At 53.1% G+C, this 15,332-nt stretch overlaps 1 protein-coding gene across 2 annotated transcripts in view; it reads left to right on the forward strand.

The window, feature by feature from the left end:
• MLLT1 (MLLT1 super elongation complex subunit) overlaps positions 1 to 15,332 on the forward strand; it is a 61,120-nt gene that overhangs the window by 8,917 nt on the left and 36,871 nt on the right. For both annotated transcript variants that reach the window (XM_012761665.3, XM_012761666.3), the window contains exons 2-3: positions 364 to 544; positions 9,901 to 9,983. In XM_012761665.3, the coding sequence (XP_012617119.1) occupies positions 364 to 544; positions 9,901 to 9,983 (264 nt within the window). The remainder of the gene's footprint in view (positions 1 to 363; positions 545 to 9,900; positions 9,984 to 15,332) is intronic.

Consider the following 15,332-nt stretch of genomic DNA (forward strand, 5'->3'; position numbering starts at 1 on the left):
AAGTCCAGGCAGAGGGAACCTCAGTGCTGTGGCCCAGAGGCAGTTGTGAGCTGGGCTGATTTGATCACCAGCCAGGAAGCCATGCGGGTGGGACAGAGGGGAGGGAGGACACTCAGAGCCTGCGTGGGCTTGCCGAGGGGAGGAGAGGGCGCAGGGTGCACTCGCCACAGCGTGGTGCACTGCCAGTCCCCGGAAGCTGTGCCCATTCTCTGTGCCCATTTGGGAGTGTATCGCTTCTTGCAGAGTCTTTCTATTGAATGTGGCCAGCTTTGAAAGTGCCCCGTAGGTGAGGCGGCAGGACAGCTGGCAGCCCCCTGCCCTGGGCCTCGTGCTGACCCCGTTCCCGCCTCTCTCTCCCTCCAGTGCACCGTCCAGGTCAGGTTAGAGCTGGGGCACCGCGCCCAGCTGCGCAAGAAGCCCACCACGGAGGGGTTCACCCACGACTGGATGGTGTTTGTCCGCGGCCCCGAGCAATGTGAGATCCAGCACTTCGTGGAGAAGGTGGTCTTCTGGCTGCACGACAGCTTCCCCAAGCCCAGACGCGGTGAGTGGCTCCCAGCCTTGAGTCCCCGTGGCACTGACCCTTGTGACTTCACTCCTGCAGTATCCTGTCCCCACCCACCCCCCCCCCGGGAACAGCAGGACCCTCATGAGGGGAGACTCCGGCTCATCCCACAGCGTGAGGGCATCCGAGCCCCTCCTCCTCCTGCTGTTGACTCAGTCGAAGGAAAAACTGAAGGGAGGTGGTGGCTGTCTGTCGTGTCATCAGTTAGACCCGGGCTCTGGGAAGAGCTGGAGAGCGTCGATGGGTGCTAGTGCACGGGAAGGTGACCTAACCCAGCTGTGAGTAATCAGGAAACTGCTTGCTGGGCCTGAGTTTGGTTGGGGTGCCATTTTAAGAATTCATAATATTTGGGGCAGAAAGAATCAAAGCAGTTCATGTCCCTGCTGTCTTATCTCTTATATGTCCCCTGCTCCACTTCAGGCCTCAGGCTGCCATTGGTTAAGCACTGATGCCGCAGTCCCGGATTCCGCCAGCATCTCCAGCCGTGCTGTGGTGGCCCGGGCCTCCCTAGAGGGCACAGTCTGATGGGGCAGCAAGGCGGGGACTCAGCCAGTTTGTGGTCAGAGGGACTTCCCGGGGAAGTGACCCTGGGGGAAGGCGGGCTGGGGAATGTGAGGTTGGTGGTCTTGGGAGCTCCGTGGGGGCTGGGGCCACGTCTGGTTTTTGGACCATTGAGCCCCCAGTGTGAACCCCAGGGCATGGCATGTCACAGAGGCCCAGTAGGTGCGCTTTGAATGGATGGATGTATCGAGAAGGGTACGAAGGACTTTCCGAAGCAAAGCGCTTCATGGTGGGGAGAGCCGCTGCAGGCTGCCGCCCCCTCTGGCTGGCAGCAGGAGGGTCCAGGCAGTTCCTGGGGGTTACGGGGGCTGAGCTGGGCACAAGCGTGATGTCCCTGGGCTGAAGCCCCGGGCCCTTGGCCCTGTGCCTGCAAGTGGCTCACAGTCTAGTGGAGAAGTGCCAGATGTTACAGAAGTAGAAACTTGTGGTTCCAAAGGGACGTCTGTCTACTCGAGATTCCTAGTGATGCAGGAGCCATTTCTTTTTCTTAGAGTTCCTTCCATCAGCCTTCGGCTATTCCTTTCCGTCCTCGTTTCCCCTTTCCTGAGGCTTCACCTTCTCTTTTCCTTCCTTTCTTTCTAAGCCTGTTAGAGGAAGGCAGCCATGGTTCCTGAGGACGCAGATATTTATAAAGCACCTCGGTAATGCGAACACATGCCATCTCAGGAGCACTTCCTGCTAAGCTCTTTTCATATGCAGGATCGCGTTTCACTCTCACCACAGCCCTCTGCTGCAGATGGGGATCTGGGCTGGGGCAGGCCGCCTGCCTGTGCTTTGAAGGGGTGGGCAAGTTGGCCCGGGGCGGGTCCAAGGCTGCCTGTTTTCACTGGACACGGCCATACCCATCCAGGGAGGTGTCGCCTTGGTTGCTTTCACAGAGCAGAAATGGGGCTGCCCTCCTCCCCCTGGCTGCCTGGCTGTCTCTTGCAGCACCCACTCCAGCTCTTCCTCACTGTATCCCTCTCGTCTCCTCCCCTTCCCTCTGTCCCCGGAGCACAGGGATGGGCCCCGGACGATGATTTCTGTCCACTTTGAAACTGTTTATTTCAGCTTCATTCCCCATCTTGTCAGTTACCAAGCAGCTCCTCAAGGTAACATTGATGGCGGTCTGTGTCCCTCACGCTTTCTCTCTGCTCCAAGCTTCGTGTTCCTGGTGACCACAGGGGCCTCTCAGAACCCCTGGGGGGTGGGTGTGGAAGCAGAGGTCACAGAGCAGCCCAGTCATCTGCTCAAGGTCACACAGAAGCAGCGTGTTCTCCGAGCCCGCAGTCCCTGGAAGTGGGGTGGTGGCTGAGGCTCACTCTCCCCCAGTGTCAGTGTGCGGGCAGCCATCAGATGTGTACCTGGACCCTGCTAGTTGCAAAGCCTGTCCCTGCGGCCAGTGTGCAGAGTGCACCCGTGTCAGATGCCTCGGAGTAAACACCCCGTTTGCTGTTTGTTGCATTGAGTAAAACTCTGCTGGACTCAGCCGGTGAACTGACTCAGGGCTGCAGCCTCTGGAATGATACTTGATGTACTGAAAAAGTATCTTTTATATCAAATGCTCCACATTATCACAAATCAAACAGAAACATGTAAGGTACAAAGTTGCCATTCCCCATGAGCTCCCTGATCCTACCACCCAGGTGCAATCTTTCTAGCCCTTTCTGGATTATGATTTTATTTTACTTTATGTTATTTTACTTTTTTGAGACAGGTTCTTGCTCTGTGCCCAGGCTGGAGTACAGTGATGTGATCACAGCTCATTGCATCCTCTAGCTCTTGGGATCAAGTGATCCTCCTGCCTCAGCCTCCTCAGCAGTTGGGACTACAGGTGCCCATCACCACACACAGCTAATTTTTCCATTTTTTGTAGAGGTGAGGGTCTTGCTATGTTGCCCAGGCTGGTCTTGAACTCCTGGCCTCAAGCAGTCCTTCTGCCTGGGCTTCCCAGAGAGCTGGGACTACAGGTGTGAGCCACCACATCTGGCCTGGATCATGTTTTTACCATTACCTAATTTGCTTTTTATTTCTTTTCTTTTCTTTTCTTTTTTTTTCTTTTTCTTTTTTTTTTTTTTGAGACAGAGTCTCACTCTGTTGCCCAGGCTAAGTGAGTGCCGTGGTGGCAGCCTTGCTCACAGCAACCTCAAACTCCTGGGCTCAGGCGATCCTCCTGCCTCAGCCTCCAGAGTAGCTGGGACTACAGGCATGTGCCACCATGCCCGGCTAATTTTTTCTATATATATTAGTTGGCCAATTAATTTCTTTCTATTGATAGTAGAAATGGGGTCTCCTTCTTGCCCAGGCTGGTTTCGAACTCCTGACCTTGAGCAATCCGCCCGCCTCGGCCTCCCAAAGTGCTAGGATTACAGGCGTGAGCCACCGTTCCCGGCCGCTTTTTATTTCTTGATTTTTCAAATGTAAATGAAGTTTATTGACTTGCCAGCTGGAAAGGTTGGAATTTATCACAAACTGCCCCTTTTCCCACCTTCTCCTCTAAGTTTTTTATAGTGCAGTGACTCGCTCTTGCGTTGTGTATCTCTGTGACTTTGCATGATGACATGAGCCTGTTTACGTTTGAGGTCCCTCACAGTCCCACAGCACCCTTTTTAGGGAGTCCTCTGGCTGCCGGGGCTAAATCGCGGTTTCTTCACCCGATACGCCTACACAGCCACATGCCTCTTAGCCTTTTTTTCTAGTTTTGGTTTATTTTTTTCCTTAACACCATCTTAGCATAGCATGTGTATTACTTATTTATCTTGCCCATCCCCTCTAAGGAAGGGTTGTGTCTGTTTTGTTTGCTGCTACATTCTTGGTGCCTGTAGGGATATAGTAGGTGCTAAGTGTTCACTGAATGAATTAATGGATTCTTCTACTCTGTCAGCTTTTGTCAATGTCTTCTGAGTCTCCACTGAGGAAGATTAGGATGCAAGTACCTCATGTGTCCTTGACCCTGCTATGCACCCCCCCCCTTTTTTTAAGAGACAGGGTCTTCCTCTGTTGCCTGGGCTGGAGTGCAGTGGCATGATCACAGCTCTCTGCAGCCTCCCACTCCTGGGCTCAAGCATTCCTCCCGCCTCAGCCTCCCAAAGTGCTGGGATTACAAGCATGAGCCACCACGCCCAGCTTATTTTTTTTTTTTTTAGCCCCCTGAATATTTTACTCTGGTTCCTTTTGCCTTCTCCAATCACAACGGACCCTTCTAAGGCCACCTCTAGCCATCGCCCTGGGCCTTTTCTCTATTGTTCTCCTGGGGGGATTTATTTGTTGCCCTATGTTTTGGCTTATTTTCTCATTTTGCTAGAGCAGTTTCTCCAGTAATATCCCAAGAGATTAATTACTTAGGAAATTTCCTAGGAAATCTGTGTGGGCAGTAAACTCTGAGTCCTAGCTGGTTTGAGAATGCCATTATTCTCTTCTCACAACTCAGTAATTGTTTGGTCGGGTGTGATTTTCTGGTTTGAGAATTACAGGTTCCCTAATCTGAAAATCTGACATCGGAAATGCTCCGAAATCCACAGCTTTTTGAGGTGTTGACACGGTGCTTAGAAACTGCTCACTGGGACATTTTAGATTTAGGATTTTTCGTGTTAGGGATGTTGAACCAGTGCAATACAGATATTTACAAGTCTGAAAAAATCTGAAATCCAGAACACTTCTGGTGGCAAGCATTGGGATGAGGAATAGTCCACCTGTGCTGTCACTCAGGGCTCTGCAAACGTTGCTTTGTTCTCCGAAAAGCCTGATGCCACTGGGTTCTGATTCCATTACACAGGACCTGCTTTTTTTTCTCTAGAAGCATTCAGGGTGTTTGTTAGGGCATTTGCTTTATGACACGATGGGATTTTTATTGTTGTTCATTGTATCTCGTGACATTTGGTGCCTTCATTTTAGCTCTGGAAAGTGACCTTCTATTTCTTTGACGGTTTCCTCCCATCCATTTATTTCCTCTGTTTTCTCTTTCTGGGATGCTTGTTACTGAACTTCTCTATGCCTGCATCTTTTCATCTGTAAGACGAGAGGGATTGTCTCTGCTGTGCACGGTTGATGTAAAGATTCGGTGAGCCAAGGGGAGAGACCCAGGCTTGACGCTCAGTGGGTGCTTAGACATGGTAGCCGCTGTCTGTTTGTCTAATCTGCCAAATTGTTTCTTCTTGTCTCACTTTTTTTTTTAAGTATCTTTTTGCTCTACTATTGGGGAGATTTCCTTTATTTTCTAGTCTTGCTGTTGAATTAAGAAATTGTAAGTAAAAAATCTGTAGTATCTAAGAGCCCTTTTTTAGTATTATTTGTTGGGTATGTCTCCTCGAATCCTAGGACATTGACTCCTAGGTTATGTTTTTTTTTCTCAAGTTCCCTTGCGGTCTGCAACTTATTTCCATGTCTTTGGCCTCTTTCTCCCAGGTGGGGATTCCTTCTGAGCGCTCTTTCACGGGAGGGTGGGCTCGTTACTCAACAGGCTTGAGGGTCCGTGGGCCTCGTAGTTTCCTAAATGAGGAGGGCTTTGCTCCCCGACAGCCGCCCGGGTTTCCCCGGGGTGGGGGAGACTAGACACTGCCTGGCTATGGGTGGGGAAGGACGCGAGGGAGGAATCCCCGCGCCTGTTATTCCAAATGCAGCCTTGCAGTTTGCCTGTGTTTGGTTTTCTTTTTGTTTTTTTAAATAATTGCTTTACTGAGACATAATTCACACACCATAAAATTCACCTTTTAAATGTGTACAATTGGAGTTTTCAGTGTGCGCACACGGTTGTGCAGCCATCGCTGCCAATTCCATCTGCTCTATTGCAGAGCGCCTCCTTCACCCCAGAGGGAGCCCGGCCCCCAGCGGTCACCCGCTGCCCCCCCCCCCCAGCTCCCACCCTCAATCCCGCTGTCCCTCCAGCCTGACCAGGCCCAGGCTGTCCCCGCCCTGCGGCACCCCACGGCAGACTCTGGGCCACAGGCTCCTGTCCCCTTGCCCAGCCTGCCCTTGTCCACTTTCTGCCGTCCACAGCCGTGCTGACTGCTGGCATCTCTTCCCTCCCCTCTTCACCCTCAGGACTTTGTCGCGTGCTCTGTTGGTTCCCGGGGGCGCCCGGGCAGGAGGGCAGGCCAGTGCATCTGCCTGGTCTCAGCCTTGCGCTGGAAGTCCGTACCCTTCACTTATCTCTGGAGGGACAGATGCTTTTCCAGCCTGGAAGTGCCCATCACATGAGGGGCCTTTGGAGAGAGAAATCATGAAGGGGCGGGGACAGAGAGTAGATTTGGAAAGATAACATAGTCCTGACATGGGCCTTTGTGGTTGGATGGGGGTCAGATGGCAGTTGCGGTGCGGGCAGGAGACAGGGCAAAGGGCGGGGTCTGCGAGCAAACCCCAGGCCTGTCCCTTGCCTAAGCCTCCCCTGCTGGGGGGGTCACAGGTAGGAGCAGCCCACCCTCCCTCTCTGTCCTGCCTCCGCTTTCCTTCCTGGGTTCAGGTTGAGTGTTGGGGTGCCCGTCGGGTGCCTGACCCTGTGCGAGACTTCAGGGGTAGAGGGCAGGCTGCAGAACGCTCCCCGCCCGTGGGCTCGGGCGAAGCACCAAGCAGGCAGCTCTCTGCAGCTGCAGGGCACCATGGCCCTCCCCGCCTGCTCAGACAGGATCTAGGGACCCCATGGAGGCTACAGCCGTGACGTGGCCTCTCTGTTGAGGAGTATTTGAGAACTTTTTGTCCCTGTACCACCTGAGGGAGGCATGGCAGCTGACCTGCTGGGCAGTGTTTACGGGGAAGTGTCACATCCCAGCTCTAGGCCCTGGGAACCTGAGTGAGACATAGTTTACAGCCTGGAGGTGTGGATCAGGAATGATGGGAGAAGTCCTGTAGCAGGCCGGGCACGGTGGCACCTGTAATCCTGGTACTTTGGGTTTGGGAGGCTGAGGCAGGAGGTTCACTTGAGCCCAGGAGTTGGAGGCTGCAGTGAGCTATGACCACACCACTGCTCTCCAGCCTGGGCAACAGAGCAAGATTCCATCTCTTAAAAAAAAAAAAGAAGTCCTGCTTCGGAGTGATGCAGGGTGCTGGGGATCCTGTGGGAGGGAACTGTGACCCAGTTGGGTGGGGCTCAAAGAAGGGGTCCCAGAGGAATTGATCTGTGATCTGATTGGCTCACCATGGCTGGCTGGCTAGATCTGAGGCTAGGCTGCCCAGGGCTGGGGCAGAAGGCGGTGAAGCTCCTGGCGGGTTGCCGAGGGCAGTGGGGGCCGAGTTCTAGTTACCCCTACGGCAGATGCTCAGGGGGTGGTGCCTGAGGCAGGACGTGAGGGGTGTGGCTCCAGGACAGCGGGCTGCGTTCCAGAGGGGTTTGGAGGTGGACTTGGCCCTTGGCTGCAGGTGAGCCGCAGGAGAGGAAGTCAGATGGCCTCGTCCTTGGGTGACTGATGAATCCTGAGCTGGAGGACGCCGGGTGGTGCAGGTTAAAGGGGCAAGTGGAGTTGGTTTGGGGTGGGCCTCATCGGAGGTCTCTGTGCAGCATCCCAGGTAGGACCAGGACATTGGAGGAGCAGGAAGGAGGTGGCTTTAGAATAGAGATCTGGGCTGAGGCCACCTGGGACAGCTTCCTGCAGGCTGTGGGTTCTCTCCATGGACCCAGAGTTGCTTTGCAGGCAGGCTGCTCCTTCCCTCCAGGGGGGCTGACCAGCAGTCAGAGGGTGACGACTCCCCCAGGAGTCAGCACCAAGGGGCCAGAGGTGTCCTCTGGGCCTCTATTGTCATCCCAGTCCCCGACTCTGTCAGGCACAGATAGTGGTGAAGGAGTGAATGGATGAATGGACGGGTGTGGAACCTGCTGCTGTTTGGTAGCAGCAATGATTCAGGTTCAGACCTCGACGTCCAGGTGACGATGGCGTTTGGAGTGCCCAGCAGGGGCAGCCAGGGCTACTGCTGGCCTCTGGGAGGCTGTGCCATGCGGTCCTGTGGCTGTTTGCGGAATGCCCCCTCCCCCAGCAGGGATCTCAGACACACCAGCTGTGTGCAAGGCCTTGCCCTCCAGAAACTTATCTCGAGGTGGGGCAGGCAGCTGGTGGGGGGGGGCAGCCAGTGGGGAGAGCAGGTCTTGAGCTGGGCTTTCAGGGAAGGTGGGGTTGGGGAGGGGAGGTGGAGCGGAGGGAGCCCTGGGCGCAGGACCTGGGGCCCCGGGCCAGCTTACAGCCTGGCGTCAGTCCCTGCAGCTCCAGTCTCTGGGGCCGGGTGGGTAGAGGTGGGTATGAGTAGTGGGAACCCCTTCCCTGCTTCCCTGGAGTTTGCAGACTGGAGCCCCATGCAAAACTGTCTGGCCAGCCCTCTCTTCGAGGGTCCCTCTCACTCCAGACCTAGCTGCTTGCCAGTTTTGTTTGGATAGATACACGATATACACAAGGTTAGATACTTGAGTCTTTTTTTTATTTAAAAGAAAAATCTTACGGTTTGAATTAAAAAAAAACAACATGTTTCATTATGTTCCATTAACTGTTTTCTAGCAATTTCTGGCCCACTTAAGAATTACCTTACTAGAGCAGACGTATGTGTATAAAGGGTTTAAACAATTGGCAACACATTAGGTGAAGTAAGCCAGACACGGAAGACAGACACTACACGGTCTCAGGTGGAGAATTTAAACCAGTCGGATGCAGAGAAGCAGAGAGCAGGGTGGGGGTGGCTGGGGTGGGGGGAGGGGACAGTGGGGAGATGATAGTCAAAGAGTGTGGCCTTGGGTTCCTTGAGATGAGTTCTGGATGTGCCGTGCGGTGAGTGCCTGCAGCCAGCACTACTGCACTACAGCATGCTCAGAGTTGCTGTGAGCTTGGCTCTTATGCTAAATGTTCTTAGAAAACAAAAACAGCAGTAAAGGGTGAAAGGAGACTTCAGGAGGTGATGGACATGTTCTCGGCCTTGGTGGTAGTGATGGCTTCATGGGTGTCTGTGTAGCCGCAAACTCACGGAGACGCAGATATTAAATATGTGCAGCTTCCGACCTGTCGGTCACACCTCAGTAAAGTGGGTAAAGACACCTACGGACCATGGGCAGGGTTTCTTCCCACCTTCCAGTTGCAGTTGCTCCTGCACAGGGAGGGATGGGGGGTGTCAAGGGATTTGATCTCTGCTGCTCTAATTGTTTTCTTAAGAGCAGAACAGTATTTCCACGGCGCTGCATAGCGAGAGCGTGCGTGTCAAAACATCGATGGTTTATTCTGGAGGATGAAATTACAGGAGATTATTTTGTGTGCACTTTGCTGTTCTTCGTTTTAATTTTTTTTTTTTTTTAATCTCTGGGGTTAACGAGGTTCTGTTTGCATCCCTTGGGAGTGTTCTCATTATGTGCTAAAATAGAACCCAGGTGGAAGATCCTTCTCCATCTCCCAGCGTGCGTGTCCCTGGCACAGAGTGGGGCTCAGCTGCCATGTCGGAGGCTGTCGCAGTGGGGTGTGCGGCCCTGCCTGGGAGACAGAGCCTCACTGGGTCTCACAGCTCACTCAGGTCATGCCCACTGACCCCCTGCGCGGCCTTCTCTGGCCTCAGCTTCTCACCCGCTGCAGGAGAGGCGCCCTGCGTGCAGAGGGTGACTAGCGCCCCCTCCTGCCCTCCCTCTGCTGACCGCTCTGGTGGCCAGGTTACCTTTCCCCTCCTCTGCCCCTCCAGGGCCCTTCAGTGACTCTCCTAGGGGAGCTCAGCCTCCAGAATAGCCTGAGAGTCCTAGCGAGGAGGTGGCAAGGGTGGGGATCGGGGGGCGTGTGCCACTGCTGCTGGGGCTGGGCCTTGAACGGGGCAGGAAGCTGATGGGTGCGTTTTTTTCTTTTTAGTGTGCAAGGAGCCCCCCTACAAAGTGGAGGAGTCGGGCTACGCTGGCTTCATCATGCCCATCGAGGTGCACTTCAAGAACAAGGTAGGCTCCTCGAGCAGTAGCGGGCAGGATGCACGCTCCAGTGGAGGCCCCAGGCCAAGGGCAGCTTGCAAAGGAGGTGGTAGAAGTGGCCGTCCCGGCGTGAGGGACTGCTCTGGTCCCCATTGCGCACAGACGCACCAGTGAGCGCCATGGGGCGTATGTCAGTTTCCATCCAATTGCTCTTGAGAGCAGGTGGCCGTGCTCCAGGGTGCCGCTTCTCCAGGGGAGCAGCTGGCCATAGCCAGTCCAGTCACCTAGAGAACACGTCTGCAGTGACATAGGTTCCTCCAAGGTCCTAGAGGTTAGTCACTGGGCCATACGAAGTGACAAGAGATCTGGAAATAACTTAAATGTCCAACAATGAGCAGATGTTTACCTGGTTAGGTAAGTTTACCTGGTTAGATAAACTTACAGGGCATCTTCTGACCAGAATCTTTGATGACCTGTGGGGAGAGAGAGTTCCTTTTTTTTTTTGAGACAGAGTCTCACTCTGTTGCCCAGGCTAAAGTGAGTGCCGTGGCGTCAGCCTAGCTCACAGCAACCTCCAACTCCTGGGCTCAAGCGATCCTCCTGCCTCAGCCTCCCGAGTAGCTGGGATTACAGGCATGCACCACCGTGCCCGGCTAATTTTTTTCTATATATACATTAATTGGCCAATTAATTTCTTTCTATTTATAGTAGAGACGGTCTCGCTCTTGCTAAGGCTGGTTTCGAACTCTTGACCTCGAGCAATCCGCCCACCTCAGCCTCCCAGAGTGCTAGGATTACAGGTGTGAGGAGAGAGTTCTTTTTGTTTTGAGACTGTCTGCTCTGTCACCTGGGTTGGAGTGCAGTGGTGTCATCACAGCTCACTGCAGCCTCCAACTCCTAGGCTCAAGTGATCCTCCTGCCTCAGCCTCCTGAGTAGCTGAGACTACAGGCACATGCACCACTATGCCTGGCTAATTTTTCTATTTTTTGTAGAGATTAAGCTTTGCTATGTTGCCCAGGCTGGTCTTGAACTCCTAGCCTCAAGTGACCCTCCCACTTTGGCCTCCCAGAGTGCTGGGATTACAGGCGTGAGCCACTGCGCCCGGCCAAATTCTTAATATTGTTGAATGAAGGAAGCAAGTTATATGAATGATATTTATAAGAAAAAGGAATTACATACATCAAAAATGTCAACAAGGGTAATCTGAGTGGTAGGATCGCAGGGGATTTTTATTTTCTTCTATCTGCATTTTTTAAACTTTTTTGTGACCAGTAATTAAAATAACTAAAAGGCCTGCCCCTGTTCCTCTTCCCGTCACCAAGGGCCGGGCAGTGGCATTTCCTGGCTCCGGGCAGCTTGGCCACGGCTGGCTGCTTTCCTACAAATGCAGCAAGACTGGCGTGGTGGCCGTGCTGCCATCTCTGAGGAAGAAGGGCTCCCTGGGAGGCCTGCAGAGCACCCCACTTGCTTACCGAGTGCCTGGTTTACACCGGCCATGCGAGACGTGTGGCAGGAATGGCACTGTTCCGCAAACCTCCTGGCGGTAAGGGCCTCCAGGAGTGCAGCTTGGATGTGCTGCCCCGCAGGGAGCCGAGTGACCTTTCCAGCACGTGGGACCGGATTTCCGTGCTTGGTCTCCCGGGCCCTGTTTGCAGAAACCCGGGTCATCCTGAGGCCTTTGGGAGTTGAGGCCGCATTGGGACAAGAGCCAAGCCTGTGTGCCGGGACACCTCCCAGGCCGAGCCCCGGGGCAGGTGAGCGGCCGGGTTCTCCCAGCTCCCTTTGGTGAGCGTGTGGAAGCGGAGTGCTCATAGCACTGAGGTACCAGAGTCCTGTGGCCGGTCTGAACTCCCCCCAGGGTGACTTGGATCAGGTTCCTTGGAGTTCAGAAGCAGTTTTGGGCCCCGAAGGCCAGTTAGGCCTTTTGTGTACCCTGACACCTATCTGGCCCCGACACGGCCTGCAGCCACACAGGCACTGGTGGTGGCCGCTCCTCTTCCCAGTGCCCTTAGGGGTCTGCCAAGAGGCTCCGGCCAGGGCCTGCCTCAGCAGCAGGGACTAGCCTGCTCGTGGATTTTCGGGGCCTCCCTTTCTGAGGCTGGCGGGGCCTGGGCAGTGCTGTTTGTCTCCTGCTTCTCGTCCACATGCAGTGGGGCAGCCTCAGGCCAGCTGCCCCCAGGTGTCGCAGAAGCGCATTCTGAGCATGGGCTGTGTCCTGCAGCACTCACCTGAGCCTGAAGTCCAGACTGCAGTGCCGTTTCTGTGCCGAGTTCCCCGACGTTCTACGTGTTTGTCTGCCCCTGGTAGGGAAAGGAAGTGGGTGGCCCTCTGGCCTCGGGCCTGTCACTGCTGGGCTCAGCACCCGCCCTGTGCTGGGCGGTGAGGGGCAGTGTGCCCTTTCTGAGGGTGTTCTCTGTATCCCTGCCTGCTCTTTGGGATTTCTTGGGGCTTTACCTGCGCTGTTGGAACCCCGTGGTCCTCCAGAGAGCAGAGAGCCTGTTTGTTGTTGCCTTGCTCCTTTGGAAGGCGCTAGGCGCTGCCCCAAGCACGTTTCCACTTCTCCAGGCGCCCCTTTAGTGGGAGCATGTGCGCAGGCTCCGCATGTCCAGCTACTCACGGCAACACCTGGTTTCAGGTCAAGATATTTTGTTTAAGTCTGGTTTAGCGAGGTGTAATTTACATACGGCAAAATTCTCCCATTTTAGGTGTAGCAGGTTTTTCAGATCTCAGCATGTGTTTCCATTTGAACTCTGTTGGAGGAAGGCCAGGTTTTCTGTTGGGGAAAAAAAGGCACGTTGCTCGGTGTTTATTTCTCTGAACAATTCCTGCAGAGGCTGCGTGGCTGGGGCCGGAGCTCCGCTGTGAGTCTGTTCTGAGAATTACAGTGTTGCCTCTGCCGGGACAAAGGCTGGCTGCCTCCTTGTGCTCTGTGCCCGGTTCACTGGACTCCTCTCTCCCTGATGGTGGCTGTGCCCCAGAGCTTAGAGAGCCCTGTGCTCATCGAACCCGGGAGGTGCGGCCACCACGGGCAAGGCCTGGGCAGACAGTGCTCATCACAGCTGCGGGCGTGTGTGTGCTAATAACGTCCTTACTTAGTCTCCAGACAAGCTGCGGAGGAAGGTAACTGCCACAGTCCTTGCATGGAGGAGCCCCTGGGTACCGAGTCACTTGGTCAGGGCCACATAGTAATTGGCGGAGCCGGGATTGGGACCAGCTATGCGCAAACACACACCTGTTGCTTAAATACCTGAGACATGGTTTGCAAAAGCTGGCTTAAAAAAAAAAAATACCTCCCTGAAACAGGCACGGCCTACAATGATAGTTTTTAATGAATTCCAGCATTTACTTACACCTAGTGCCAGGGACAGTTTTTTTTTATGTATTATGTCCTGCAAATATTGTTTACATGTGAGTCCCTACTTTAGATGTTTTGTAAAGCTCAGACAATTGTAGGAAAGTTGGTTAATTGTAAAAGCAGCTGGTACAGATCAGAGAATACGGTGTGCTATTTGGAACAGGGTCACAGTGAGTGGATTTACGATGATTTTTCTACCCTGACGTGGGCAAGGTTGCATTTGGTTGTTTGCCACAGCTTGTTTGTCTGTGGTAGGTAAAGTGAGGAGAACTTTAAGGTGGTGAGACTCGAGGGCAGTGACAGGTCGGGCTGGGGCGGGGAGGTGGTGGTGTCTAGACTGGGAGGGAGAGAGCAATGAGGAGCATGCTAGGTGCAAATCCCAGGCCCTGGCTGTGTCGCTGTGGGCAGGTTACTCCTCAGGGTGTCAGTTTCTCCATCCGTAAAATGGGTTTGTGACTGTATCTGCTGCTCAGGGTTTCTGGGAAGCTGCAGAGAGAGACGCTGGGTAGAGCACTTGGCCCCGGCCCCGGCGCATGTTAACCATTTCCCAAGTGTTTGTGGTGGTTGAGCTGATGTCGGCTTCTTTCCAGTTTCCTGGGCAGGAAAGTGGGGTGGAGGGGGAGCCCCGGAGACTTCAGGCGACCTAGAGGGCTGAGGGTCCAGCCAGGAAAGAGATGTTGTCTGGCTTCTCTAGTGAGTGGGCTGGGTCTATGACCAGAGCAGCAAAGGTGCTTTCTCAAACACAGCACCCCTTCTCGTACAGGCGTGTAGTGTGCTTGACCTTGAGTGTGGCGTTGTCTGCTCATGTGGTATTCACACACTAGAACTTAACTGCAGCCACGTTTTATATGACCTGTTGGCGGGTTGCTCTCTTACAGATAAATTGCTCTTTTCTCTCAAGGAAAAAAAAAAATTGGAGGGCTTCGTCTGATTACAGAAGTGTAATATATGTGTGTTGTAAAGAAATTTTTCTGAAACAAGATAGCATTGCCTTGTTTGGCATCCGGGGATGTGTGCATTGGGCGAATCGGATTTTTTGCTGTTGTGTGCGTGTCTGCAAATGACTGAAAGCAGAGAGGATTGATTTGCGGTTTACAAATAAACTTCAGCGAGTAGGTGAATCCACAGAGGACCAGGCTTTGCTGTGCCACAATTTGAGCATCAGTTCACCTCTCGGTAGACATGTGGGCTGTTTCTGCCTGTTTGCTGTTGTGAGTAGCGCTGCCGCGAACGTTCATGTACGTGGACTTGCTTGCATGCCAGTTTTCCTCTCCGTGTAGGTACCTAGGGATGGACTTGCTGGGTTATACAGTGATTTTGTGTCAAACTTTTTGAGGACCTGCAAACGGTTTTCCACAGGGACTGCAGCATTTTATGTTTCCACCAGCAAAGTGTGAGGGTTCCCATTTCTCCACATCGTCAGCAATGCTTATTTTCTGTTTTTTAAATTTACAGCCATCCTAGTGGGTGTGAAGCGGTCATACATTGAGGTTTTCATTTGCATTTCCTTAATGGCCAGAGATATTCCACATCTTTTCACATGCTTGCCGGCTATTTGTATATCTTCTTTGGAGAACGGTCTTCATACGTCCATTGCCCCCTTTTGAATTGGGTTGTCTGTCTCCTTGTTGTTGGTTATAGAAGTTCTTTGTATGTTTTGGATATTGAACCCTTACCAGATGTGTGATTTGCAAATATTTTATCTCCTTCCCTGGGTTTTTTCACATTCTTGATAATGTCTTTTGATGCACGAAAGTGTTAAATTTTTATGAAGTTCAGTTTATTTTTTCTTTGATTGCTCAGACTTTTGGTGTCACATCTGTGACTCTGTTGCCAAATATGTTTACTTATACTAGTTTAATAGTTTTGGTTCTTATGGTTATGTAGTTGGTCCATTCTGAGTTGACGTTTGTGTATGGAGTGAGGGCAAGGGCCCAACTTGGTTCTTGTACATGTGGTTTTCTGGGTGTCCCAGCACCATTTGTTGAAGAGACTCTTTTTTTCCTATTGAGTGGTCTCAGTG

This window comes from Microcebus murinus, chromosome 27 (genome assembly GCF_040939455.1).
Source record: "Microcebus murinus isolate Inina chromosome 27, M.murinus_Inina_mat1.0, whole genome shotgun sequence".
Classification (NCBI taxonomy): domain Eukaryota; kingdom Metazoa; phylum Chordata; class Mammalia; order Primates; family Cheirogaleidae; genus Microcebus; species Microcebus murinus.